Raw genomic sequence first — 27,397 nt, forward strand, 5'->3', positions numbered from 1 at the left:
TTACAATAGTGACTCGTACACTGAAGTCTTGCCCAGTTATTACAACTCGGCTGTGCTAGAAACTGCCATCTACCAAAACTATGAGGCTCACCAAGTTTTGTCAAACTCTTCTTTAATGAAAGGAACTGCTTGGAAGCTTGGCTCATAATTCTGGGGCTGCAGTTGATACATTAGGTTTCCCCCTCTGCAGCTCTGCAATCAACAACGTGTATTTATAGAGCGCCTTTAGCATAGTAAAACGTCCCAAGGCGCTTCACAGGAGCGATTATCAAACAAAATTTGACACCGAGCCACATGAGATGTTAGGACAGGTGACCAAAAGCTTGGTCAAAGAGGTAGGTTTTAAGGAGCATCTTAAAGGAGGAGATTAAGTATTTCTTTTGGAAGTGTAGTCACTGTTGTAATGTAGGAAACACAGCAAGCTCCCACAAACAGCAATGAGACCAGATCATCTGTTTTAGGTGTTGGTCAAGGGATAAATATTGGTCAGGGCACCGGGGAGAACTCCCCTGCTCTTCTTCGAAATAGTGCCAGCGGATCTTTTACGTCCACCTGAGAGGGCGGACTGGGCCTCGGTTTAACATCTCATCCGAAAGACGGCACCTCCTCCGATAGTGCAGCACTCCCTCAGCACTGCACTGGGAGTGTCAGCCTGGATTTTGTGCCTCTGTAGTGGGACTTGAACTCAGAACCTTCTGTCACAGAGGCGAGAGTGCTACCAACTGAGGCAAGGCTGACACCTAAAGCAAATCAGTGTATAATGAATTAAGGGTTGTTGTAGTTGCATTACCTAAGTAACTAGTTTTGATGTCCCTTCTTCATTGTACAGCTTATGGTATTTTTTTTGTCTCATTCCTTGTTTTCTACTTTGATTTTGGACTCTCTCTCTCTCTCTCTCTCTTTTTCTCTCTCTCTCTCTCTCTCCATCTCTCAATTCTACTCTCCGCCCCAAATCCTGGAAAAGTGTGGGAAGAGCCGCAGTTTCCTGCCCACCAGCAGTTTCTTGGTGGATGACAGCAACCAAGAGCAGAACTTCAACTTCAAGCTGGCCGAGTCCCTGCAGAAAGCCAAGGAACAGCCGCTGCTAAAGGTACGTGGCAGCACTGCCCCGTAACCCAGGGCTGGGTGGGGTGGGGTGGGGTGGTGACTGTAACCCAGAGTTGGGGGGGGGGGGGGGGTGGTGACTGTAACCCAGGCCATAGGAGAGGGGGTGACCGTAACCGGGGTGGGGGAGTGGGAGGTGATCGTAACCCAGGGAGGGGGTGGGGGGGGGGGTGACTGTAACCCGGGGTGGGGGGAGCAGGGGGCGGTAATCATAACCCAGGGGAGAGGGTAGATAAGTACACGGGGGAGAAAGGAGTAGAAAGATAGGGTGGGAGGAGGCTCGTGTGGGGCAGTTGGGTCGAATGGCCTGTTTCTGTGCTGTAAATTCTATGTAACTATAGTTTATCATCCTTGGCATCACCCTGGGGAAGTACACTGAGTGCTTTCTATTGCTTTAACATGCTTTTAATGGGGTGCCCAAAACTCTACCCACTGCTCCAACTGGTGGCCTAACTAATGTTTAAACTGGGAGTGGTACCATTGAGCCAAGCTGATGCACGTCAGATCTCTTCCACATGGTAGAGGGGGGAAGGAGGAGGGAGGGGAATTGCCATCCTCCGGTAAGGTTGGCTTTTAAAACTTCACGGCAACTTAATTAGTTATTAAAAGCTGAACGTGTTGAGGGGGATGAACTGCGACTGGTTTGTTTCCCGAATCCCTCAGGATTACCGGGTGCACGTGACGGCGGGGGTGCAGCCCGAGCCCAGCCAGATGGAGAGTATCCTCCAGTGCAGCGGAGCCAGTGTACTGCCCAAAATGCCCAGAGCGTACAAGGTAAGACTCGCTGTGCTGGCTGCAGGGCTTCCCCTGCAGTGTTCATTGTTAGTGAAACCTGTAATATAACTGTGGCTGCAGATCTTTAAAGGGCAAGGAGGGAATCTGTGCCACAATTAGAAAGAACCTGCATTCATGTATTTATATTTATAAATTAATATAAACCTATTCCATTTACATTGATTTGCAGGGACATGGGGAAAGGGCAGGGGGGAATGGGACTAACTGGATAGCTCTTTCAAAGAGTCAACATTGGCACGATGGGCCGAATGGCCTCTTTCTGCGCTGTATGATTCCAAAGCGCCTTTTACAACCTCAGGACATCCCAAAGCGCTTTATAGCCAATGAAATACTTTTGAAGTGTACTCGCAGTTGCAGTGTAGGAAACGCGGCAGCCAATTTGCGAACAGCAAGATCACACAAACAGCAACGTGACAATGACCGGATAATCTGTTTTAATGATGTTGGTTGAGGGGTAAATATTGGCCAGGACACCGGGGAGAACTCCCCTGCTCTTCTTTGAAATATTGCCGTGGGATCTTTTACGTCCACCCGAGAGGGCAGACGGAGCCTCGGTTTAACGTCTCGTCCGAAAGACGGCACCTCTGACAGTGCAGCACTCCCTCAGCGTGGCACTGGGAGTGTCAGCCTAGATTATGTGCTCAAGCCCCTGGAGTGGGACTTGAACCCACGACCTGACTCAGAGGTGAGAGTGCTGCCCACTGAGCCACGGCTGACACCCTTAGCTGCTATTGGGCAGAGTGGTAACAGAGACGTGACGATGGGATACAACGATTGGCCTCATTACCTCTGGGCTACGGAGAGGGGAAAAGATGAGCCCGGTTTTTCCTGCTCCTGATTATTATCCGGTGAATCCTGCTGGAAAGTATAAGACTTCTGGTGAGGAGAGGATCAGCCTGTGCTTTAATACCCCCTCAGCATTAGAATAGTCTGCTGACGTCTCAGTGGGCTCTCAAATGGCCAGCTGGATAAGATGCCAGAGGGCTGCCGGCAATGTACCCCAGTGGGGATCATCACCTTCAAGGGAGGAGAACGAGGAAAACAGCTCAATAGTGAGTGGCAAATTTATCGTGAAGGGGGATTCTTCTCTCCTGCTGTCACCCGTGACTCAGCGGGCAGCACTCTCGCCTCCGAGTCAGAAGGTCGTGAGTTCAAGTCCCAATCCAAGAATCGAGCACATAATCCAGGCTGACACTCCTGAGGGAGTGCTGCACTGTCGGAGGTGCCGTCTTTCGAATCGGGTGTCAAACCAAGGCCCCGTCCGATACAAAAGATCCCGTGGACTATTCACAGAAATTCCCCTGGTGTCATAGAATCATAGAAGTTTACAACATGGAAACAGGCCCTTCGGCCCAACATGTCCATGTCGCCCAGTTTATACCACTAAGCTAGTCCCAATTGCCTGCACTTGGCCCATATCCCTCTATACCCATCTTACCCATGTAACTGTCCAAATGCTTTTTAAAAGACAAAATTGTATCCGCCTCTACTACTGCCTCTGGCAGCTCGTTCCAGACACTCACCACCCTTTGAGTGAAAAAATTGCCCCTCTGGACCCTTTTGTATCTCTCCCCTCTCACCTTAAATCTATGCCCCCTCGCTATAGACTCCCCTACCTTTGGGAAAAGATTTTGACTATCTACCTTATCTATGCCCCTCATTATTTTATAGACTTCTATAAGATCACCCCTAAACCTCCTACTCTCCAGGGAAAAAAGTCTCAGTCTATCCAACCTCTCCCTATAAGTCAAACCACCAAGTCCCGGTAGCATCCTAGTAAATCTTTTCTGCACTCTTTCTAGTTTAATAATATCCTTTCTATAATAGGGTGACCAGAACTGTACACAGTATTCCAAGTGTGGCCTCACCAATGCCCTGTACAACTTCAACAAGACATCCCAACTCCTGTATTCAATGTTCTGACCAATGAAACCAAGCATGCTGAATGCCTTCTTCACCACCCTATCCACCTGTGACTCCACTTTCAAGGAGCTATGAATCTGTACTCCTAGATCTTTTTGTTCTATAACTCTCCCCAACGCCCTACCATTAACGGAATAGGTCCTGGCCCGATTCGATCTACCAAAATGCATCACCTCACATTTATCTAAATTAAACTCCGTCTGCCATTCATCGGCCCACTGGCCCAATTTATCAAGATCCCGTTGCAATCCTAGATAACCTTCTTCACTGTCCACGATGCCACCAAACTTGGTGTCATCTGCAAACTTACTAACCATGCCTCCTAAATTCTCATCCAAATCATTAATATAAATAACAAATAACAGCAGACCCGGCACCGATCCCTGAGGCACACCGCTGGTCACAGGCCTCCAGTTTGAAAAACAACCCTCTACAACCACCCTCTGTCTTCTGTGGTCAATTCAATTTTGTATCCAATTGGCTACCTCACCTTGGATCCCGTGAGATTTAACCTTATGTAACAACCTACCATGCGGTACCTTGTCAAAGGCTTTGCTAAAGTCCATGTAGACCACGTCTACTGCACAGCCCTCATCTATCTTCTTGGTTACCCCTTCAAAAAACTCAATCAAATTCGTGAGACATGATTTTCCTCTCACAAAACCATGCTGACTGTTCCTAATCAGTCCCTGCCTCTCCAAATGCCTGTAGATCCTGTCTCTCAGAATACCCTCGAACAACTTACCCACTACAGATGTCAGGCTCACCGGTCTGTAGTTCCCAGGCTTTTCCCCGCCGCCCTTCTTAAACAAAGGCACAACATTTGCTACCCTCCAATCTTCAGGCACCTCACCTGTAGCTGTCGATGATTCAAATATCTCTGCTAGGGGACCCGCAATTTCCTCCCTAACCTCCCATAACGTCCTGGGATACGTTTCATCAGGTCCCGGAGATTTATCTACCTTGATGCGCGTTAAGACTTCCAGCACCTCCCTCTCTGTAATATGTACACTCCTCAAGACATCACTATTTATTTCCCCAAGTTCCCTAACATCCATGCCTTTCTCAACCGTAAATACCGATGCGAAATATTCATTTAGGATCTCACCCATCTCTTGTGGTTCCGCACATAGATGACCTTGTTGATCCTTAAGAGGCCCTACTCTCTCCCTAGTTACTCTTTTGCCCTTTAAGTATTTGTAAAAGCTCTTTGGATTCTCCTTTGCCTTATCTGCCAAAGCAATCTCATGTCCCCTTTTTGCCCTCCTGATTTCTCTCTTAACTCTACTCCGGCAATCTCTATACTCTTCAAGGGATCAACTTGATCCCAGCTGCCTATGCATGTCATATCCCTCCTCCTTCTTTTTGACTAGGGCCTCAATCTCCCGAGTCATCCAAGGTTCCCTACTTCTACCAGCCTTGCCCTTCACTTTATAAGGAATGTGCTTACCCTGAACCCTGGTTAACACACTTTTGAAAGCCTCCCACTTACCAGTCGTCCCTTTGCCTGCCAACAGACTCTCCCAATCAACTTCTGAAAGTTCCTGTCTAATACCATCAAATTGGCCTTTCCCCAATTTAGAATTTTAACTTTTGGGCCAGACCTATCATTCTCCATAGCTATCTTAAAACTAATGGAATTATGATCACTGGTCCCAAAGTGATCCCTCACTAACACTTCTGTCACCTGCCCTTCCTTATTTCCCAAGAGGAGGTCAAGTTTTGCCCCCTCTCTAGTCGGGCCATCCACATACTGAATGAGAAATTCCTCCTGAATACACTCAACAAATTTCTCTCCATCCAAGCCCCTAATGCTATGGCTGTCCCAGTCAATGTTGGGAAAGTTAAAGTCCCCTACTATTAACACTCTATTTTTCTTGCAGCTGTCTGTAATCTCCTTACATATTTGCTCCTCAATTTCCCGTTGACTATTTGGGGGTCTGTAGTACAATCCTATCAAAGTGATCTCTCCCTTCTTATTTTTCAGTTCTACCCATATAGACTCAGTGGGCGAACCCTCGGATATATCCCCTCTCACTACTGCCGTGATGTTCTCCCTAATCAAGAATGCAACTCCCCCTCCTCTCTTACCTCCTGCTCTATCTTTCCTATAGCATCTGTACCCTGGAACATTGAGCTGCCAGTCCTGCCCCTCCCTTAGCCATGTTTCAGTAATAGCTATAACATCCCAGTCCCATGTACCCATCCATGCCCTGAGTTCATCTGCCTTGCCCATCAGACTTCTTGCATTGAAATAAATGCAGTTTAATCTAGACTTCCCTTGGTCTTTGCCCTGCTTTCTCAGACCATCTGTCCGGTCATGTTTTGTACACTCTCCCTTACTGCCTTTTGTTTCTGTCACCACTTTACTTCCCACTGACTTCCTGCATCGGTTCCCATCCCCCTGCCGCATTAGTTTAAACCCTCCCCAACAGCACTAGCAAACACTCCCCCTAGGACATTGGACGGTCTGCATCTGGGCAGGACTGGAACCAATTTGTACTGGTCCCACCTCCCCCAGAACCGGTTCCAATGGCCCAGGAATTTGAATCCCTCCCTCTTGCACCATCTCTCAAGCCACGTATTCATCCTAGCTATCCTGTCATTCCTACTCTAACTAGCCCGTGGCACTGGTAGCAATCCTGAGATTACTACCTTTGAGGTCTTACTCTTTAGTTTAACTCCTAACTCCCTAAATTCAGCTTGTAGGACCTCATCCCGTTTTTTACCTATATCGTTGGTACCTATATGCACCACGACAACTGGCTGTTCACCCTCCCCCTCCAGAATGTCCTGCAGCTGCTCTGAGACATCCCTGACCCTTGCACCAGGGAGGCAACATACCATCCTGGAGTCTCGGTTGCGTCCGCAGAAACGCCTGTCTATTCCCCTTACAATCGAGTCCCCTATCACTATAGCTCTGCCACTCTTTTTCCTGCCCTCCTGTGCAGCAGAGCCGGCCACGGTGCCATGAACCTGGCCGCTGTCACCTTACCCTGGTGAGCCATCTCCCCCAACAGTATCCAAAACGGTATACCTGTTTTGGAGGGAGATGACCGCAGGGGACTCCTGCACTGCCTTCCTACTCTTCCTCTGTCTGTTGGTCACCCATTCACTATCTCCCTCAGTAATTTTTATCTGTGGTGTGACCAACTCACTGAACGTGCTATCCACGACTTTCTCAGCATCGCGGATGCTCCAAAGTGAGTCCATCCGCAGCTCCAGAGCCGTCAAGCGGTCAAACAGTAGCTGCAGCTGGACACACTTCCCGCAGGTGAAGGAACCAGGGACACAGGAAGGATCCCTGAATTCCCACATCCCACAAGAGGAACATGACACAGGTCTGGGATCTCCTGCCATAACTTAACCCTTAAGTTAGCTTAACAACAACTACAATGTCAAGAAAAAAAAGGAAAGAAAAACTACTTACCAGTCACCAGCCAAGCACTTACCTGTTGGCTGTGACTTCGTGCCTCCAGCAGCTGCAGTAGCTCGATCCTCCTCCTAGTCAACTTGCTTGCCCTCCTCACAGTGCCTCCTTTTTTTTTGGTTAGAGGAGGAGGGAGGGAGGGAAACACAAGTGTAGTGTTTCGGGTTTAACTGCTCCTCGACACCAGTTCTTCTGCTACCCACTGTTCAGTGGAGGTGACTGAGCCGACTTCTCCCAGAATGACCCTCTGTCTCCTCTGCTGGATGCTTTTCCTCCTGGTAGTCACTGAAGGGCTTCTTCTGCTACCCACTGTTCAGTGGAGGTGTCCTGGTCAAAATCCATCCCCCTCACTCTTTGAACCACCAAAAGAGATGAACTGATCAAGAGATGGCTGTTTGTGGTTCCAACATTTATCTATTGTCAGAGTGGTGACCACACTAATTAATTGGGTGTAAAGCACTTTGGGATGTCCTGAGGTTGTGAAAAGCATTGTATAAATGCAAGCCCTTTCTTGCTTTTTTTTTTCAAGCTCAGTGGTGTCCTGCACTATGGGCACTGGCCCTTCCCTCAGGTTAAGTGGGGGGAGGGCGTCTCTCGATAACAACGGGTTTGAGATTCTAACCCGTTTTTTTGGTAACTGTTTGGAATGCAATGCGACAGGAGAAGACCCTGGTGATTTCGTGCCCGGCCGACCTCCTCAAGTGCAAACCGGCCCTGGACGCCGGCATTCCCGTAGTGAATGCAGAATTCCTCCTGACGGGGATTCTCCAGCAGACGGTGGATCTGGTCAGATACCGGCTGGATGGGGAGGGGGACGTCGACAGCAAACCAGAGGGCAAAGGCAGAAAGCGGAGTTCCACGGCAGCTGCAACCCAGCCAGCCAGGGGCAAGAAAAAGAAGCACTGATGGTTTCAAAACCAGATGTAGGAATTTTATTAAAGCTGTTCATCCATAATGTAATAAAAAGAAAACGATGAAACTTATGCATTGTTTTCATTCCCTATAGTCGATCGTAGAATCCTTTTTTACATTAAGGGAGAAATATATATATATTTATAGATAGATAGATAGATACACATACATACATACACAGTGAAATCTGTAAATTACAGACACCTTGGGGACTGGCACTAGCTGTCCTTTTTTTGCAAGTGTCCATATTTTCATAATGGTCACTGTATGTACTGTCAAAAAATTCAGTATCTACCAGCATCTACAGCAGTAGAGAAACCGCGCTCTCCCCGGGACAGAGCCACCCGCGAGCATTCAATCCCAGAGAAACTGCTCTCTCCCCGGGACAGAGCCACGCGCGAGCATTCAATCCCAGAGAAACCGCTCTCTCCCTGGGACAGAGCCACACGCGAGCATTCAATCCCAGAGAAACTTCTCTATTCCCAGGACAGAGCCACGCGCAAGCATTCAATCCCAGAGATAGAGCATGTTCTGTGCCGCTATGGATGCTGGATAAAGAGCTCCCCATTCCACAAAAGCCGTTCCTTTCACGAAACCCACTGCCGCCTCGCGCTGACCTGCGTGTCCTTTGTTTTAAGTTGTAAAAGGGCTTGATGCATTGAAGGCTGCCCGTAGTTCGGAATTTGCAGGTGTCTGTGGTTTCAGAGTGCCTCTTGTATATTTTACCATTTTAAGTTATTTGGGTCTCCCAATAAGTGTCCGTTTATACAGGTTTCACTGTAATATAAAGAAACATTGAAGCTCTAGCATTTATACAGCGCCTTTCACCTCAGGACGTCCCAAAGCGCTTTACGGACAATGAGGTACTTTTGAAGTGTAGTCACTGTTGTACAGCACGAGTTTGTGTTCTTTTTATGTACCAGAAGTGTTGTTGAGGCAGCTTTCTGGATTTGAAAACCTGAACATCCTGTGGAACAGATCGACTGTTGCAGTTAACTAACAACAAAAAAATAACGAGTTTCTAATGACTTTGTATAACTTGCCGATGATCATGTTTCTGCGAGACAAAATACCGAATAAATATTTGTTTTGATACCTTGAAAGTTACTTTTTTAAATACTCGAAGGATGTCTATTTAGAAAATCGAAGCTTAGTGCGTGTTTGAGATTTGGAGACTAACCTGCCAATTCGGTGAGTGTTTTAAAAATTAATTATTTAAAAAAAAAAATTCCATCTGGTATCTCGTGCCAACAATCACTTGGGCTCGAGAGTGTAGGATGTCTATCCGGATCAGACTCCGGATGGTTGCTGGTTCCCATGGGATTGTTGTGCCAGCCCCCACCCCCTTGTCTCGGAATATTCCGCCCACCGTGCCTCCTTTCTTTCCAGCGTTGATGGGAATGCACTATGGTCGTTTGTCCCATCACCTGGCTATCTCAATAGTTGCTTTGTGATCACAGTGCAAACTGTTTGCAGTGTAAGCACTTTAGTTTTAAGTATCCGTGAACACTTAATTCTAATACATCTTCACGTACGTTCAGCAGAGCCCTCAGTCGTAGCCAGGCTGAGGAACCACTGGCTCCTGAACGAGGCTGGAGACAGGAATCCGTTCTGCTGGACGCAGTGTGCTCAGAGTAGCCGGAGACTGCACGCTTTATAAAACCTGAATCTATATCTGGGGTTCCGATGAAAGGTCATCGACCTGAAACGTTAATTCTGTTTCTCTCTCCGCAAATGCTGCTGAGTGTTTCCAGCATTTTCTGCTTTTATCTTATATCTGGGGAATGTCTTCCAACACTTCTCTCCTACTGCGGCACTGGATACGAGAGTCTGTTAGCGGGCAAGCAATCCCTCGTAATTTGCCCGCCTCATTTTGGTACTTCAATGGTCATTGCTCAGCAACTTGTTCATCTAAAGCTACATTTTACACTAAAATCCTCCAGTCTGCACCTCATTGTACTGCTTTTGACTCATCCCCCTGCCTCCCATTCTAATTCATTCCTTACCAGGACCTCAAAGCTGTAGATGTTCACAAGATAGCTAGATTTGCATTTCTATAGCGCCTTTCACAACCTCAGGATGTCTCAATGCACATCATATCTAATGAAGTACTTTTGAAGTGCAGTCACTGTAGGAAATGTGGCAGCCAATTTGCATGCAGCAAGATCCCACAAACAGCACTGAGATAAATGACCAGATAATTTGTTTTTGGTGATGGTTGAGGGATAAATATTGGCCAGAACACCAAGGAGAACTCCCCCTGCTCTTCTTCAAAATAGTGGCCATGGGATCTTTTAGGTCCACCTGAGAGGGCAGACGGGGCCTCAGTTTAACGTCTCATCTGAAAGACGGCACCTCCGACAGTGCAGCACTCCCTCAGCACTGCAAAGCAAAGACACAGTAAGCTCATTTTGCTTGAAAGTAAAGCTGAGCTCTGCCTGATAGATGAAACAGCAAATGACGAAAAAAAAATCAATAATATAATTCATCCCTTTATTATTAGAAAACATTTCTTTTGATCAAAAAAAATATAAACTATGTACAGTTTACAGTGGTAAAATAGAGGAATTTGAGACAACTTTTGTCTAAGACAGTGCGACACAGTTGAAGACTGGTCACTACATAGACATTTCGTTTAAACCTTTATAAAGTATGTCGTACCAAAAGGCTCTCGACAGAGTTCAGAATGAGGAACTCGATATCACAAGGAGTGGTTGAGGCGAATGGCATTGATGCATTTAAGGGAAAGCGAGATAAACACACGAGGGAGAAAAGAATAGAAGGATATGCTGATAGGGTGAGATGAAGAGGGGCGGGAGGAGGCTCGTGTGGAGCATAAACACCGGCATAGACCTGTTGGGCCGAATGGCCTGTTTCTGTGCTGTACATTCTATGTAGTTAAACTTTTACACGGTTAAATCTTACCCATTGGTTGGCTTAAAGGAAAATTAATCTGCACTTTGGTGATGAATGTTGGGAGCTCATTCCCTGATCTTGTGCACTTCCTTAAACAAATGTGAACATGTAATCATCATCCCTTCCTACACTTACTTGTACCAGTTTGCCCACAATCCAACTGGTTGTAGTGCAGATAGGCTGTTGAGAAACCTGGGGTTAAATTGATTTAAATTCAATTTTTTTTAGTACTGCTAAAGCAGAGAGATCCCAGATGAGAAGTTAAAAGGCACTGCCTAGTAAAGTACGTGAACCAAACAGACCTGAAGGCCTCATGTTTGATCCATGGCCTGTGCTGTGTGAGCTGAGGGACTATGAATGGTCTCAGTGCCCTTTGAACTATGGAGGAGAGGGAAAAGAAAGTAACAGTGTGCGGTATCCACTCCTGATGGCTATCCAGTGATTCCTGCTGGAAAGCATGTTTCAGCACAAGGTGAGAGCAGGTTCAGCTGTGGTGACACCCCCCTCACCTGAATAGCTCGCCGTCTCGGCTCACCCATAAAGAATGGTCACTTGAGTAATGTAGTGGAGGATGCCCATGGAACTGTACTCTAGTAAGGAGTCGGCTCCTTCGGGCGACGAGGAAGGACAAGAGAGATAATTGGCAACAATTAATCACTGTGCTTGTTTAATAAAAATCAGCTCTCGCCCATAGACGACAGACTGGATCCGCACAGCCTACAGGAGTATCCCGTGACAAGAATCCTAGAACAGAGCTACAACATAGTATGGCTTTGAGAGAGCAGTGTGATGGAAAGAACACTTGTTTCAGAGAGCTGATTGGAGGGATGAGCTTTGATGACCTTTTCTTATCCTTCGGCGTGTTCTTATAATTAAACAACGAACCATCGGAGACTAAAAGGAAGCCTTCGATCTGACCACTTAAGGATTGGCTCGCCAGTTATCTTCGAGGAAGAACCGGTGTCTTGGACTTTCCTTTTCTCCTCTACACGATATCCTCTTCTTCGGTCGTCTCTCTCTCCTCTGCGTCCCCAGCCACGGCCGCAGTCAACACCTGCAGGTCGTCGAGAACCTCAGCGAGGGAGTCTGGAAAAGGGAACGGTACGGTTAAAGAAGCCAGGCGATTGCATCGTCCCTTTTTGTAGGTTCTAAGCCCGTTTGCTAATTTTGATCATATTAACTCAGCCAGGCATTTTCTCCTCTGCTGTATCTTGCTGGCACACGGTGCAACAGACACTACCAGCCATCTGGGCCCTCGCCCGAGTCAATATCCTTCACATGCACAGCCAGGCAGACATTGCACATTCCAGCCCGGGAAGAGGAGGGAGGAAGATTTTAATTATATTGCCCCAACTGCTGCCCCAGTTAAACCGGTGGTCACTCAATGCCCCCAAACTCATTTCACACAAGAACCTCCATATCAGATGGCCTCTTCACCTACCTTTTTTTTATTTGTTCATGGGATGTGGGCGTCGCTGGCAAGGCCGGCATTTATTGCCCATCCCTAATTGCCCTTGAGAAGGTGGTGGTGAGCCGCCTTCTTGAACCGCCGCAGTCCGTGTGGTGAAGGTTCTCCCACAGTGCTGTTAGGGAGTTCCTTCATTGTCGCTGGGTCAAAATCCTGGAACGGCAACATATTTCCAAGTCGGGATGGTGTGTGACTTGGAGGGGGACGTGCAGATGGTGTTGTTCCCATGTGCCTGCTGCCCTTGTCCTTCTAGGTGGTAGAGGTCGCGGGTTTGGGAGGTGCTGTCGAAGAAGCCTTGGCGAGTTGCTGCAGTGCATCCTGTGGATGGTACACACTGCAGCCACTGTGCGCCGGTGGTGAAGGGAGTGAATGTTTAGGGTGGTGGATGGGGTGCCAATCAAGCGGGCTGCTTTGTCCTGGATGGTGTCGAGCTTCTTAAGTATTGTTGGAGCTGCACTCATCCAGGCAAGTGGAGAGTACTCCATCACACTCCTGACTTGTGCCTTGTAGATGGTGGAAAGGCTTTGGGAAGTCAGGAGGTGAGTCACTCGCCACAGAATACCCAGCTTCTGACCTGCTCTTGTAGCCACAGTATTTATGTGGCTGGTCCAGTTACGTTTCTGGTCAGTGGTGACCCCCAGGATGTTGACGGTGGGGGATTCGGCGATGGTAATGCCGTTGAATGTCAAGGGGAGGTGGTCAGACTCTCTCTTGTTGGAGATGGTCATTGCCTGGCACTTGTCTGGCGCGAATGTTACTTTATTATGGGGCCACGGTGTGCAGGAAAAGGAGGAGACCATTCAGCCCCTCCAGCCCATTCAATCAGGTCGTAACTGATCTGTATCTTAACTCCATCTACCCGCCTTGGTTCCGTAATCCTTAATACCCTTGGTTAGCAAAATTCTATCGATCTCAGATTTAAAAGGCGCGATATTCCTTCATTGCTGTTAATGGGGAAAGGCAGTAGGGAGTGGGGAGAGTGAATCGCTAAGTCAACCACTGATAGCCTGCCAATTAAAAATTCATACAGAATGCCAATAACATTTTCATACATCATTTCAAGCGTAGTCAAGCCACCAGTTTTACTGGATGTCGCGCGCGGGTGGGTGAGAAGAACATCTTTCGCGGGTGTTCAGCACGACAGGAAAGGCTGTCAGCTTGGCTCAGATGTAACATTCTTCAGTCCGAGAGTAATGGTTTCGATCTTCACGCCAGGCCTGTTGGACTAACTTGCATTTATATGGCGTCTTTCGCGTCCACGCCCCAAAGTGCTTCACGGCCAATGAATTACTTTAGCAGTGTTGTCACTGTTGTTTTGTGGGCAAGCACGGCAGCCATTTTGCGCACAGCAAGATCCCACAAACAGCAATGAGAAAATGACCAGTTAATCTAATTTAGTGGTGTTGGTTGAGCGATAAATGACCTGCCGAGCGCTTACAGCATTTTTTGTTCTATTTCTATTTGTATTCCAAGAGGTTTTGAATCCTTGCAGTTACCTTTACTGTAGGCCTTGCTTCCGGCCTTTGAAGCCTGGGACTGTGGTAAGGGTCTGGCCAGCTCCTCTTCATCAGACAGGGCAGCCGAGGAGTGGATGGCTGCAGCACGGCTTTTCTTGAACTTGCTGAGCAGCCCTTCCTGTCTCAGTGTAGCCTGCCGTCCAAAATAAAGAAATAAAGAACACACACACGCAGGTCAGGTTTCTCCAGCGGCTGGAAGATTTTAGATTCTTCATTTTATACTGCAGGCTTTTCCCAGCTGGTAACGGCACGGTGCGGTCAGCAATGATTGCCGCAGAAACCAAGAAGTCGCCAAGGATCGATCTCTGGTGTACGCTGAATTAGCTAACCTTAGCTGGGTCTGTGGTAGGGGCACGACACCGTGGAGAGGGGGGTAATTTTAACCGAACTCGCCGGGCAGGAATCCCACAGGATCGGGTGGATCGCCGGTTCTACACCCCACCCGATATGACTCTCCGTTGACCTCAATGGGCGGGTTGGGTTAAAATTGCCCCCTCGGTCTCAGTGACTGCGGAATGGCTAACAAAATATCAGCCAGATGTCCTGTTCCTGATCACTACCTGCTGGAAAGTGACTCTGTGTGGGCGTTGGGCTGCTGAGTTTCCGCAGCCTTGCTGGAGTTAGAACGGTATTCACAGCGGGGGGGGGGCAGGACCCGATTACACTGGGCCCTTGCCCCTCTTTCCTCTCTCCATCGAAATCACCGAGGCGTTTGCGGGCAGGCTCATGGAAATGTCATGATACGACCAACATTTACGCCCTTAGCAACGCTGGGTGCATGGGATGCCGGTGTGTGCCTGGGGGTCCAACGTTGCTAAGGGCCATCAGATTCTGCTGCGTCGCTAAGGGCCAGGGTCTCTCCCACTGATCGCAGAGCGACTGAATGCAGCGGAGAGACCGGCCGCACGAAGAGAAAAGACAGGTTGAACCATTCCTAAGGTCAGACCCACTAACGTTGCGGCCCTCCCCCTCCCCCAACTTTCTGATCCGGGAGCCAACACTGACGTGCACTTGCTTTACGTGAACGTCCTGACCCAGGGAATTCCAACGGGGCTGGGCTGGGGAAGTCCCGTCCCGCCACGGGTACGAAATCCGGGGGGGGGGGGGCCTGGGTGAGGACGGGATTGGGCCTGCCCGTGTTAGGCTCGTGATGGTCAAACAGCCTCCTGACGCTCGCTCAACGAATGGCCACTTGGCAGAGTTACAGGAGAGTGGGGGGGGGGAGGCGCTGTCTCCTGTGGAACGGTACCCCAGCAAGGGGGAGCTTCGGCGGGAGGCAGCTTGAAGTGGATTTTCTATTCTGTAATCTGGGAGTAATGTCAAGAATTTCTAATAGGTTACATAGAATTTTACGGCATAGAAACGGGCCATTCGGCCCAACCAGTCTGTGCCGGTGTTTATGCTCCACACAACCCTCCTCCCACCCTACTTCATCTAACCCTATCAGCATATCCTTCTATTCCTTTCTCCCTCACGTGCTTATCTGGCTTCCCCTTAAATGCACCTATACTATTCACCTCAACTACTCCTTGTAGTAGCAATTTCCACATTCTCAACACTCTCTGAGTGAAGAAGTTTCCCAGTAAAGAAGTGAAGAAGTTTCTCCTGATCTGTCTGATTGTGTGGCCTCGTGTTCCACTATCTGGGCTATTTTGGGACCCACCAATCCAGCCGTGTGAGTGGCCTCTGTACGACGGGCCCCCTCTTACCACAAGAAGGTTCTTGTCCCTCTCCAGTTCCCGCAGCTGTTTCCTGAGGCGTTGGATTTCCCGCTGGAGCTGCTCTTCCTGTAATTTTGCGCAGGCTTGCGTTCGTTCCTTATCGCGAGCTGCCTGGCGGTCCGTTTGACGGAGAGCAACAACTGTAACGATAAACAGGACAACATAACGCGCAGTGACCCTCGCAGTGGGGGCAAATTAAAAGTGATTCAACGGGGGCAAAGTGAAAATAGTTTGGTGAGCCGTTCTCTGCCAGCACTGCTTTTTAGCCAGAACGTAACTTGTTGGAAAGGCACAGTGGTTCACCTCACCTGCTGACCCTCTCGGGCTGCTGCACGGTTTACAGGACATGCAGTATTGCCGAGGTTTGTTTGTCTTTAGGCACTGGGGGGTGGGGGGGGCGGTAAGAGGGCAGCACAGGAGGGGGGAGAGGCTGGCACAATGTGGGGGGGGGGGGGGCAGAGGGCAGCACAGAACCCTGACAGACCTTGGCATGGCACACCCACAGGGGCACATCTCCCACCTCAGGACCTGCCTATGACTGCAAAGCACTGCATTCAATGCATGTGTTGATCAGGAACTCGGGCCTCAGTCCAGTACCGACGATGTGAAGGTGCTTTTATACTGGGAGCTGGAGCCGCCAGCTCTCTAAGAATGACCTCGTGCGGCCAGTGCTGACCCCAAATAAGCTCGTCAGATTTGCAAAGGCCGGCTATTGGGAAGACATGTTTTTTTTTAAAAGAAAGGGCAAAATTAGCAAGTTTATTTAGTGGTTGCCAGCGACGACCCCAGCATCTTACTAAACCCAGTATAAAAGCAGCTCAAGGTGTGGACATCTGGCGACTGCCAGGTGGATTCTGTATCAAGCACGTTTACTTCCGCCCATGCAGCGTCACTTTATTAACATCACCAAATTACATTTATATAGCGCCTTTAACTTAGTAAAACATCCCAAGGCGCTTCACAGGAGCGTAATCAGACAAAATGTGACACCGAGCCACATAAGGAGATATTAGGACAGGCAACCAAAAGCTTGGTCAAAACGGTAGGTGTTTTAAGAAGCATCTTAAAGGAGGAGAGAGGTTTCGGGAGGGAATTCCAGAGCTTAGGGCCCAGACAGCTGAAGGCACGGCCGCCAATGGTGGACCGATGAAAATCGGGGATGAGCAAGAGGCCAGAATTGGAGGAGCGCAGAAATTGCAGAGGGTTGTAGGGCTGAAGGAGGTTACAGAGATAGGGAGGGGCGAGGCCATGGAGGTGATTTGAAAACAAGGATGAGAATTTTAAAATTGAGGCATTGCCGGACCGGGAGCCAATGTAGGTCAGCGAGCACAGGGGGTGATGGGTGAATGTTGGCAGATGGCGGATCATGGCAAATGGAATTCAATGTAGACAAATGTGAGGTCATCCACTTTGGATCAAAAAAAGATAGAACAGGGTACTTTCTAAATGGTAAAAAGTTAAAAACAATGGCTGTCCAAAGGGACTTAGGGGTACAGGTACATAGATCATTGAAGAGTCATGAACAGGTGCAGAAAATAATCAATAAGGCCAATGGAATGCTGGCCTTTATATCTAGAGGACTAGACTACAAGGGGGCAGAAGTTATGCTGCAGCTATACAAAACCCTGGTTAGACCGCACCTGGAGTACTGTGAGCAGTTCTGGGCACCGCACCTTCGGAAGGACATATTGGCCTTGGAGGGAGTGCAGCGTAGGTTTACTAGAATGATACCCGGACTTCAAGGGTTAAGTTACGAGGAGAGATTACACAAATTGGGGTTGTATTCTCTGGAGTTTAGAAGGTTAAGCGGTGATCTGATTGAAGTTTATAAGATATTAAGGGGAACAGATAGGGTGGATAGAGAGAAACTATTTCCGCCGGTTGGGGATTCTAGGAGTAGGGGGCACAGTCTAAAAATTAGAGCCAGACCTTTCAGGAGTGAGATTAGAAAACATTTCTACACACAAAGGGTGGTAGAAGTTTGGAACTCTCTTCCACAAACGGCAATTGATACTAGCTCAATTGCTAAATTTAAATCTGAGATAGATAGCTTTTTGGCAACCAAAGGTATTAAGGGATATGGGCCAAAGGCGGGTATATGGAGTTAGATCACAGATCAGCCATGATCTTATCAAATGGCGGAGAGGGGCTGAATGGCCTACTCCTGTTCCTATGTTTCTGCTCTGCTGGGGGAACATCTCCCTTCCCTTCCCCTTCCCCTACCTTCCCACTCACCAGCCTTGGTGTGCTCCCTCCTGGCCTCGTTGAGTCGTTTCTCCATTTCGGACAGCTGCTCCGTCGTACGTTTCTCCGCCTCCCTCACCTTCTCCTGAAGAGCTGCAACAACCAGCACAGGGAACGTGGTGAGCGAATCGCTGACTCCTGAACACACCGGGAATCGAGCCGAAGGCAGGGGGCAAATAACAGCAGCCACTCGGACTTTGTTAATGCCCCATCAGGTAACAAACGTCCCGGGGGGGGCATTACAGGGGCAGCAGTGGATGCTCTGCACAGAAAGATTCCAGGAGGCAGTGTGTAAAGGAGAGTTTTTTGAGCAGATGAGTGATAACAAATACCTTATTGCAAGAAATCGCCTGATCTAACCACATGGCATTACGCCCGTCAATCCAATCATATGTTTCCTTACCGTGCAAGGAATAATTCTGATAACTCTTCCTGATGAGATGTTAAACCGAGGCCTCGTTGTTAATTGAATCCATGTGATTTATATCAATTAGTGTTAATTATATTCAGGTGGTGCTTATCAATTGAGCACTCTCTTGTATCCATTTATACGAGAGCTTATCTAGGGTGTGGGGTGTGGTAATTTGGGTCTCTGTTAATAAAGGCATTGAAGCAACTGAAGATCAGGCTCTAGTATTCTATCCTTCACCACCTGGCTATCCAATTTATTACACCCATCTGCCCCCTCGGGTGGATGCAAAAGATCCCACGGCACTATTTCGAAGAACAGCAGGGGGAGTTCTCCCCGGTGTCCTGGCCAATATTTATCCCTCAACCAACCTCCTTAAACAAACAGGTCATTATCCCATACAGACCTGGTCATTATCACGTTGCTGTTTGTGGGATCTTGCTGTGTGCAAAATCGGCTGCCGCGTTTCCTACATCGCAACGGCGACTGCACTTCAAAAAGTACTTCATTGGCTGTAAAGCGCTTTGGGACGTCCCGAAGTCGTGAAAGGCGCTATATAAATGCAAGTTCTTTCTTTCGTGTATCGGGACGTAACAGCTATCGTTTATCAGAAACAAAGAGTTGAGGATTACAATCCTGCTGCTTGTGGCAGGGCAGATGGAGGCTGTCCAGATCAGCCAGGTCATGTGTGACTATACTAGGTGACGGTGAACGTCAGCAGATGCCAGAATTGGAGGAGCGCAGAGATCTCGGAGGGTTGTAGGGCTGGAGAAAGTTACAGAGATAGGGAGGGGGGGGGGTGAGGCCATGGAGGGATTTGAAAACAAGGATGAGAATTTTAAAATCGAGGCGTTCCCGGACCAGGAGCCAATGTAGGTCAGCGAGCACAGGGACATACTTGCTCTCGAGGCAGTACAAAGAAGGTTCACTCGGTTAATCCCGGGGATGAGGGGGCGGACATACGAGGAGAGGTTGAGTAGATTGGGACTCTACTCATTGGAGTTCAGAAGATTGAGAGGCGATCTTATTGAAACATATAAGATTGTGAAGGGGCTTGATCGGGTGGATGCAGTAAGGATGTTCCCAAGGATGGGTGAAACTAGAACTCGGGGGCATAATCTTAGAATAAGGGGCTGCTCTTTCAAAACTGAGATGAGGAGAAACTTCTTCACTCAGAGGGTAGTAGGTCTGTGGAATTTGCTGCCCCAGGAAGCTGTGGAAGCTACATCATTAAATAAATTTAAAACAGAAATAGACAGTTTCCTAGAAGTAAAGGGAATTAGGGGTTACGGGAGCGGGCAGGAAATTGGACATGAATTTAGATTTGAGGTTAGGATCAGATCAGCCATGATCTTATTGAATGGCGGAGCAGGCTCGAGGGGCCGATTGGCCTACTCCTGCTCCTATTTCTTATGTTCTTATGAATGGGACTTGGTGCGAGTTAGGATACGGGGCAGCAGAGTTTTGGATGAGCTGAGGTTTATGGAGGGTGGAAGATGGGAGTTCCGTAACTGTGCCTTTAACCCACTTGGGCAAATTAACCTGGTTTTCTCCTCACACTACGGAGAGCTCAGGATGATCGCTCCAGCCCCCTGCCAGTTTGGAGAAGGAGAGACTCGCCTTGTTCATATTTCTCCTGCTGCCGGCACAGCTCCACTCGCAGGGTCTCTGCGGCCTCCTGATTCTCCCCGAGCTGCTGCTGGGCCTCGCTCAGTTGCAACGTCAGTCTCCGCTGGCACTGAGTCTTCTCCTCCAAGGCTTCCTCGAGCTGCCCCCTCGCTGCTAGGCTATCCTTTAAATCTGCGTCGACTAAAACAAAAGAAGGGGGAAAAGAAAATAGAAGCAAATTCTCCCAATGCACGTTTAGATTCTCAACTTGCATTTATACAGCGTCTTTAATGTAGTAAAACGTCCCAAGGCGCTTCACAGGAGCGATTATCAAACAAAATCTGACACCGAGCCACATAAGGAGATATCAGGACAGGTGACCAACAGCTTAGTCAAAGAGGTAGGTTTTAAGGAGCGTCTTAACGGAGGAGAGAGAGAGGTGGAGAGGTTTAGGGAGGGAATTCCAGAGCTTAGGGCCCAGGCAGCTGAAGGCACGGCCGCCAATGGTGGAGCGATTAAAATCGGGGATGTGCAAGAGGCTGGAATTGGAGGAGCGCAGAGATGTCGGAGGGTTGGAAGAGGTTACAGAGATAACCAATTGTCTCCCCATCTCTTCTGAAAGTGCTGACTTATGTTCGGGCGCAGTTCCAGGAGCACTGGAAACTCCCCCCCACCCCCGGTACCTCATGCAAGCGGCTACCCTTCAAGTATGTGCCTAGATGGTGACTGACGGGAGGTTATCTGGTTGTGGAGTGTATGAACGCCCAGATTGCGATCCTGTCCCCACCTGCAGGCGTCTCCGGACAGCTATCAGGAGAAGGGACCCTGGGTAATTGTGACATCTGCAGCAGAAACCCGGTCGAGACCAACTAACTCAGCCCAGGCCAGGAGAGGAAGCTTGGCACCAAATGAGCCTGCCAAAACGTGCACATGTGTGAACATCTGACCTAAACCCAACTGAGCTCAGATGTGACGCCCTCCCCTCATGGGAACAGAGTGACAGCTCATTGATGTCCATGGGACCTTGCTGCGCGCAAATTAGTTACCGCCTTTCTCTACATTATAACAATGACTACAATTCTACACAGGTGCTATGGGGAAAGAGCAGGGGAATGGGACTAACTGGATAGCTCTTTCGAAGAGCCGGGACAGGCATGATGGGCTGAATGGCCTCCTCCTGTGCTGTACCTACTATGATATATATATATATATATATATATTCAAACGCACTGCTCGTCCTCTGTGAGCTGCACACGGCGTAAACAGTGGGACCTGCAGGGGACAGAGGGCAGCACAGACCTATGAAAATATAGCTCTATGACTTTGCCATCCAGGCTAAGCTCCCCTCCTCTCCCCCCCCAGCATTTCACAAAGGTGAACGGGAAGGGCAGGAGCTGGTCTCACTGCCTCCTGTTTCTTGCCTGGAGGTCAAACTCTCCAGGCAAGAAACCTGATAATATGAAAGTGCCATAAATTGTCGCCAATACAGGGACAGAGGGATCGAATGACAGGCTTGTGACCACGTTACAGTCACTAGTCCCCGTGAACTGGTTGGCATGCGAATGGTGCTGACTGCTGAGTTAATCCCCTGACATCTGCCTGGCTCAGTCTCTGTGACCTTTGGTCTCGCTCCTTCGTCTGGTACCCTTTCAGCCCATCTGCCTGCTGTATCTGGTTCCCTTCCTCCTCATTTCTCCCCGGGTCTGTGAAAGGTTTGTGCCATCACTGGTACGTGCAAACCCATCCATAAACCACCACATTCATTTTCCATTATTAGTTTTGAAAGATTTGTGACTTTTCCGTATGGACTTTTAATACCAGTTTTAAGGGAAACTAAACGAATGGTCTGAAGTCCCTGGATTACTACCAAGTTTGAAAGGTATTGAAGGTTAACGGAGAATTGATGTACTTTCGCAGAGGTAAGGGGCGAGGTTGAAGATAAGACAGCTGCCTAGCTACGCCTTGGAAAACTGTGAGAAACTGTCATCAAACTGTTTCTGCAGCAGACAGAACGATTTAAAAACAGCCATTTCCGTGAGTTTGAGGAGGCAGACCAGAAGGGTGTAAACGTCGGAATTAACCCCTCAGTCTCGCGAAGCAGAAGACTCCTCCACTTGCGGGGGAGACCACAACTCGGGGTCATAAATGTAAGATTCTCAGTAATAAATCCAATAGGGAATTCAGGAGAAACTTCTTTACCCAGAGAGTGGTTGGAATGTGGAACTCGCTCCCACAGGGAGTGGTTGAGGTGAATAGCACAGATGCATTTAAGGGGAAGCTAGATAAACACATGAGGGAGAAAGGAATAGAAGGATATGCTGATAGGGTGAGATGAAGTAGGGTGGGAGGAAGCTCGTGTGGAGCATAAACACCGGCATAGACCAGTTCGGCCGAATGGCCTGTTTCTGTGCTGTAAAATTCTATGTAATTCTATGAATTTGACCATTCTGAGCTTCGAGTTGCATTACTGATGAAGATTTTAAGCATCTCTCTCTGTAAAACTGTGGTGTTTTAATGCCAATAAAAACAATTATTTAGAAACGTTTTCAGCCTCGGTTGGTCCTTTCCTCTGGGTCCCCTAAAGCAGTGAAGAGAGAGTTAAAAAAAAAACCTTACCGTTTAGAAGCTGGTTTAATTTACAGGGCTCTCTGCGGAGCCTCTATAACTCCTTTATGTTGTACTAAGTGGTGGGAGTGGCAGGCGGTCACCAGATAGTAATCTGAAGCTGCAGCTCCGCCCATGAGCTTTAGCAGGCTTGGTCACTTGGGGCTGCCTGAAAGGTCTTAATGACAGGTAACCACACTTTAACCAGGTGCAAACAGCTGCTTGAACTGCCCAAGACAGTCATAGGCCATTCAGCCCCTCGACCCTGTTCTGCCATTTAATTAGATTGTGGCTGATTTGTATCTTAACTCCATTTGGTTCTGTAATCCTTAATACCCTTTGCCTAACAAAAATCTATCAATCTCAGTTTTGAAATTTTCAATTGACCCCCCAGCCTCAACAGCTTTTTGGGGAAGAGAGTTCCAGGTTTCCACTCCCCTTTGTGAGAAAAAGTGCTTCCTGACAGCACCCCTGAACGGTCCAGCTCTAATTTTAAGGTTATGCCCCCTTGCTCCGGACTCTCCCACCGGAGGAAATAGTTTCTCTCTATCTACCCTATCAAATACTTTAATCGTCCTAAACACCTCAACTAGATCACCCCTTAATCTTCTATACCAGAGGGAATACAAGCCCAGTCTTAATATGGTTTAAGCGGGGCCTCTGTAATTGACGCCGATGGAAATGGCAAACGGCCAGGGCCATTTGCCCGTTATGGGCGAATTTCCGATGCAGAGCGACGGGGGATTGTTGAGGTCTCCATCAGAGGGTGACGGCGACGAGTACCTACATTTTAGCCTGGCCTCGGTAACCTTCTTCTCGATGAGCTGGGAGTTCCGCTTCAACTCAGCTGCCAACTGGTCTCGTTCCCGATTCAGCAGCTCGAGCTCCTTCTCTAGATCCTCGTAGGAGCGCCTGTGGGAACAGGACAGGAGAGACTTTGAAGGCGGGCGGCTTGCGATTGTCCACTCAGCCGCCCGAGGTATGTGAAGCCCCATCAGCAAAAGACTTTGCAAAAGTCTACCCTGGGTTGGGGAGGGGGGGCCACTCAAAAGGCAACATTACACAGTCACCGCCCCCGCCCCCAACCCGAGACGGCGCGCGGCTCTGGCACAGTACTGACCTGCCGACGTCAGGTCCCGTCTCTGCACTTTTCTCCTGCAGTCGTAGCCGCACCAGCGCCTCCTTCCGAGCAAGTAACCCTGGATAAAGGGAAACAGAAACCGTCACGTGCTCCACGCACACACGATGGGAGCTCCTGTTGCAGGCACTGATCGGGGCAGTCTCCCGCCTCGTCCCATTTACTGATGTCGCTGAATGATCAGTTTCCAGCGCATATATTAACCCGTGCTAATTCTAAACGACAGCGTGCATTTATATAGCGCCTTTAACGTAATAAAATACCCCCAGGCTCTTCACAGGAGCGATTATCAAATAAAATCTGACACCAAGCCACATAAGGAGATATTAGAACAGGTGACCAAAAGCTTGGTCGAAGAGGTAGGTTTTAAGGAGCGTCTTAAAGGAGGAGAGAGAGAGGGAGAGAGGCGGAGAGGTTTAGGGAGGGAATTCCAGAGCTTAGGGCCTAGGCAGCTGAAGGCACGGCCACCAATGGTGGAGCGATTAAAATTGAGGATGCGCAAGAGGCCGGAGACATAGAGATCTCGGAGGGTGGTAGGGCCGGAGGAGGTAGGGAGGGACGAGGCCATGGAGGGATTTGAAAACAAAGATGAGAAAAAGTATGGGTGTTGGCCTGAGGGTCATAACATCTTTCAGCCAAAAGAGCAGGAGCCCGTGGCTCAGTGAGATTAATCAGCGAGCAGCTGAACAACACAGATGAGAAAGTCTCAAGCCTCGATTCCCGGTTTGTGCCGAGCTGGCTGATTTCAGCTGGGGTGATGTCAGTAAGGGTTCTGCAGTTAGGTTAGGGAGGGGAGAGGTTGTCCACGGTCCCTGCTCCTTATGAACTGTCCAATGATCCTGTTGGATGTGTGTATAGATGTTGAAGGAGGATAAAGTTGCACTCGATTAAATAACCTCCTGACAATCACGTCCATTTTCACGGAGACCGAATGACAGGAGACTTTCAACTTTCAACTGATTTTTAACAAGTTTTTCTCTCTCTCTCCCTTCCAGACATAGAAGGAAGAGAGCACGAGAGAGAGAGAGAGAGAGGAGAAAATAGGTACATAGAATTACACAGACTCTACCGCACGGATTCAGGCCATTTGGCCCAACTGGTCTATGCCGGTGTTTATGCTCCGCAGGCACCTCCTCCCTCCCCTCTTCATCTAATCCTATCAGCATATCCTTCTATTCCTTTCTCCCTCATGTGTTTATCCAGCTTTCCCTTAAAGGCACCTATGTTATTCGCCTCAACTACTCCTTGTGATAGTGAGTTCCACATTCTCACCACTCTCGGAGTAAAGAAGTTTCTCCTGCATTCCCTCTTGGATTTATTAGTGACTATCTTATATTTATGGCCCTAGTTTTGGTCTCCCCCCATAAGTGGAAACATTTTCTCTACGTCTATCCTATCGAACCCTTTCATAATCTTAAAGACCTCTATCAGATCACCCCCTCAGTTTCCCCTTTTCTAGAGAAAAGAGCCCCAGCCTGTTCAGTCTTTGATAGATTTAACCTCTCAGTTCTGATATCATCCTTGTGAATCTTTTTTGCACCTTCTCCAATGCCTCTATATGCTTTTTATAATATGGAGACCAGAACTGTTCACAGTACTCCAAGTGTGGTCTAACCAAGAGAGAGAGAGAGAAAAGAAAGAGAGAAAACTTTATAAGTGGGGGCCATTTGACCCATCAAATCCATTCCTTGCACAGACCGTGTACGATCTGCTCTCTCATTGATACTACCCAGCCATTTAAAAGTTTTGAGCAAAGGTTCTGTAAAATGTCTTCTCAAAATAAATCAATAAAAACTCCATAATATCGATCTGAAACTAGAATCATAGACTCTTACAGCACAGAAGGTGGCCATTCGGCCCATTGTGCCTGTGCCAGCTCTTTGAAAGCTATCCAATTAATCCCAGTCCTCCCCTGCTCTTTCCCCAAAGCCTTGCAAATTGTTTCTTTTCAACCAACCTTACATCAAACATCTTTGTCACCTTTGCTCCATGATTCACACGTGAGCCTCGATGGTGAATGAAGGCATGTTACTTAGCTGTTGGGGAGATCGAGAGGCCGTGCCTGATCCTGTCCTCACCCAAAGCCCATGCACGATTCTATCAGGAATCAGGAGCAGCAAAGCCTGCCTGATGTTACCTCCTGAGCGGCGCTGAGCAGCACCATCACCACCCCAACCGAGATCAGCTAACACAACACAGACATTCCTGGTCTGTGGGCCTCAGGTCCTTTCAAGCCAATTGGTCTGGATTGGGGGTGGGCGGGGGGTGCGGGGGAGAGAGGAGGGGAGGTGGGCAATTGACCTGAATCTAATCCGATTGATCAAGGTCACTCACCATGGATGGTATCAATCCGCTTGTTGGCAAAGGTCACTCTCTGACCCAGGTTCACCAAACGGCACAAAGCCTTCTTCAGTTCTGCCTCCTGGTCCAGGTACTTCTGGTAAAAACTAAGGAGGGGAAGAAAAAAAAAAGAAGTGCCTTTTGAACTGACTGACGGCGCAGTGGGGCCAACGAGGCCATTCTGACCTGACGGTCCCAGGTCCCATTCCTGGTCTCATCTGGGCAGTGGCAAATCGGCTTCCAGCACCCTTCATAGAATCTTACAGCACAGGAGGAGGCCATTTGGCCCATCGAGCCTGTGCCGGCTCTTTGAAAGAGCTATCCAATTAGTCCCATTCCACCGCCCTTTCCCCGTTCCCTTCAAGTATTTATCCAATTTCTTTTTGAAAGCCACGATTGAATCTGCTTTCACCACCCTTTCAGGCAGCGCATTCCAGATCATAACAACTCGCTGCGCAAAAATGTTTTTCCTCACGTCGCCTTTGGTTCTTTTGCCAATCACCTTAAATCTGTGTCCTCTGGTTCTCGACCCTTCCGCCAATGGAACAGTTTCTCTTTATTTACTTTATCTAAACCCTTCATGATTTTGAACACTTCTATCAAGTCTCCTCTCAACCTTCTCTGCTCTAAGGAGGTAATAAAGGTTTAGCATAACTTCCCTGCGTTTGTAAAGTCAGGGAGTATGCGCACTGGGTGAGGAGAGTTTGGATGACCTCCGCTGTCAAGTACCGTTTAGGGGAGAGCTACCAGTCGGAAATTGGTACCAATCGAGCAGTACCCCAGCACCAGTCGATGCCTCATCTTTCAGCCGAGGGATGGTGTTGGCCGAGGGCAGACTAACCGGGGCACAACATTCTGCATCCAAACAACAACGTGCGTTGGCAATTTGCACTCGTGGCCAATCAATTTGAAAAGACGTGTCTAGCACCAATCTGCCGAGCCCGCCATCTACCTGCTGACAACCTCCTTGAGGTGGCACAGAGTGTTCTCGGCTCTATCCGCCTTCTCTTGAAGACGCACCGCATCGTTCTGAGCGCCGGCCAATTCCCCATGAAGAGTCTGGAAGGAAGAATAGAATAGATCATATACCTGAGAGAGAGAAGAGAGTAAAAAAAGAATTGTGTAGCCAGTTCACACCGTACGTTCAGAGTAACTGGAAATTAGATGGAGGTTATCCATCGTGAGAAAGAGAATTTCTTCATCGTGGTAAAGAAAAGAAAGACTCGCATTTATACAGCACCTTTCACGACCTCAGGATGTCCCAAAGC

At 48.5% G+C, this 27,397-nt stretch overlaps 2 protein-coding genes across 3 annotated transcripts in view; one reads left to right on the forward strand and one right to left on the reverse strand.

Moving 5' to 3' along the window:
• Positions 1-8,235, forward strand: part of mdc1 (mediator of DNA damage checkpoint 1) — a 32,091-nt gene extending 23,856 nt beyond the window's left edge. For both annotated transcript variants that reach the window (XM_067973918.1, XM_067973919.1), the window contains 3 exons: positions 965-1,090; positions 1,768-1,878; positions 7,913-8,235. In XM_067973918.1, the coding sequence (XP_067830019.1) occupies positions 965-1,090; positions 1,768-1,878; positions 7,913-8,158 (483 nt within the window). In that variant the 3' untranslated portion in view covers positions 8,159-8,235. The remainder of the gene's footprint in view (positions 1-964; positions 1,091-1,767; positions 1,879-7,912) is intronic.
• A 2,408-nt stretch (positions 8,236-10,643) lies between these two features.
• LOC137305129 (coiled-coil alpha-helical rod protein 1-like) overlaps positions 10,644-27,397 on the reverse strand; it is a 35,198-nt gene continuing 18,444 nt past the window's right edge. The window contains exons 9-17 of the mRNA XM_067973920.1: positions 27,082-27,188; positions 26,124-26,236; positions 23,772-23,850; positions 23,439-23,563; positions 20,060-20,248; positions 18,022-18,123; positions 15,775-15,926; positions 14,045-14,198; positions 10,644-12,166 (exon numbers count right to left, since the gene is read on the reverse strand). Of these exons, the coding sequence (XP_067830021.1) occupies positions 12,066-12,166; positions 14,045-14,198; positions 15,775-15,926; positions 18,022-18,123; positions 20,060-20,248; positions 23,439-23,563; positions 23,772-23,850; positions 26,124-26,236; positions 27,082-27,188 (1,122 nt within the window). The 3' untranslated portion in view covers positions 10,644-12,065. The remainder of the gene's footprint in view (positions 12,167-14,044; positions 14,199-15,774; positions 15,927-18,021; positions 18,124-20,059; positions 20,249-23,438; positions 23,564-23,771; positions 23,851-26,123; positions 26,237-27,081; positions 27,189-27,397) is intronic.

The sequence above is a fragment of the Heptranchias perlo genome, chromosome 39 (assembly GCF_035084215.1).
Source record: "Heptranchias perlo isolate sHepPer1 chromosome 39, sHepPer1.hap1, whole genome shotgun sequence".
Classification (NCBI taxonomy): domain Eukaryota; kingdom Metazoa; phylum Chordata; class Chondrichthyes; order Hexanchiformes; family Hexanchidae; genus Heptranchias; species Heptranchias perlo.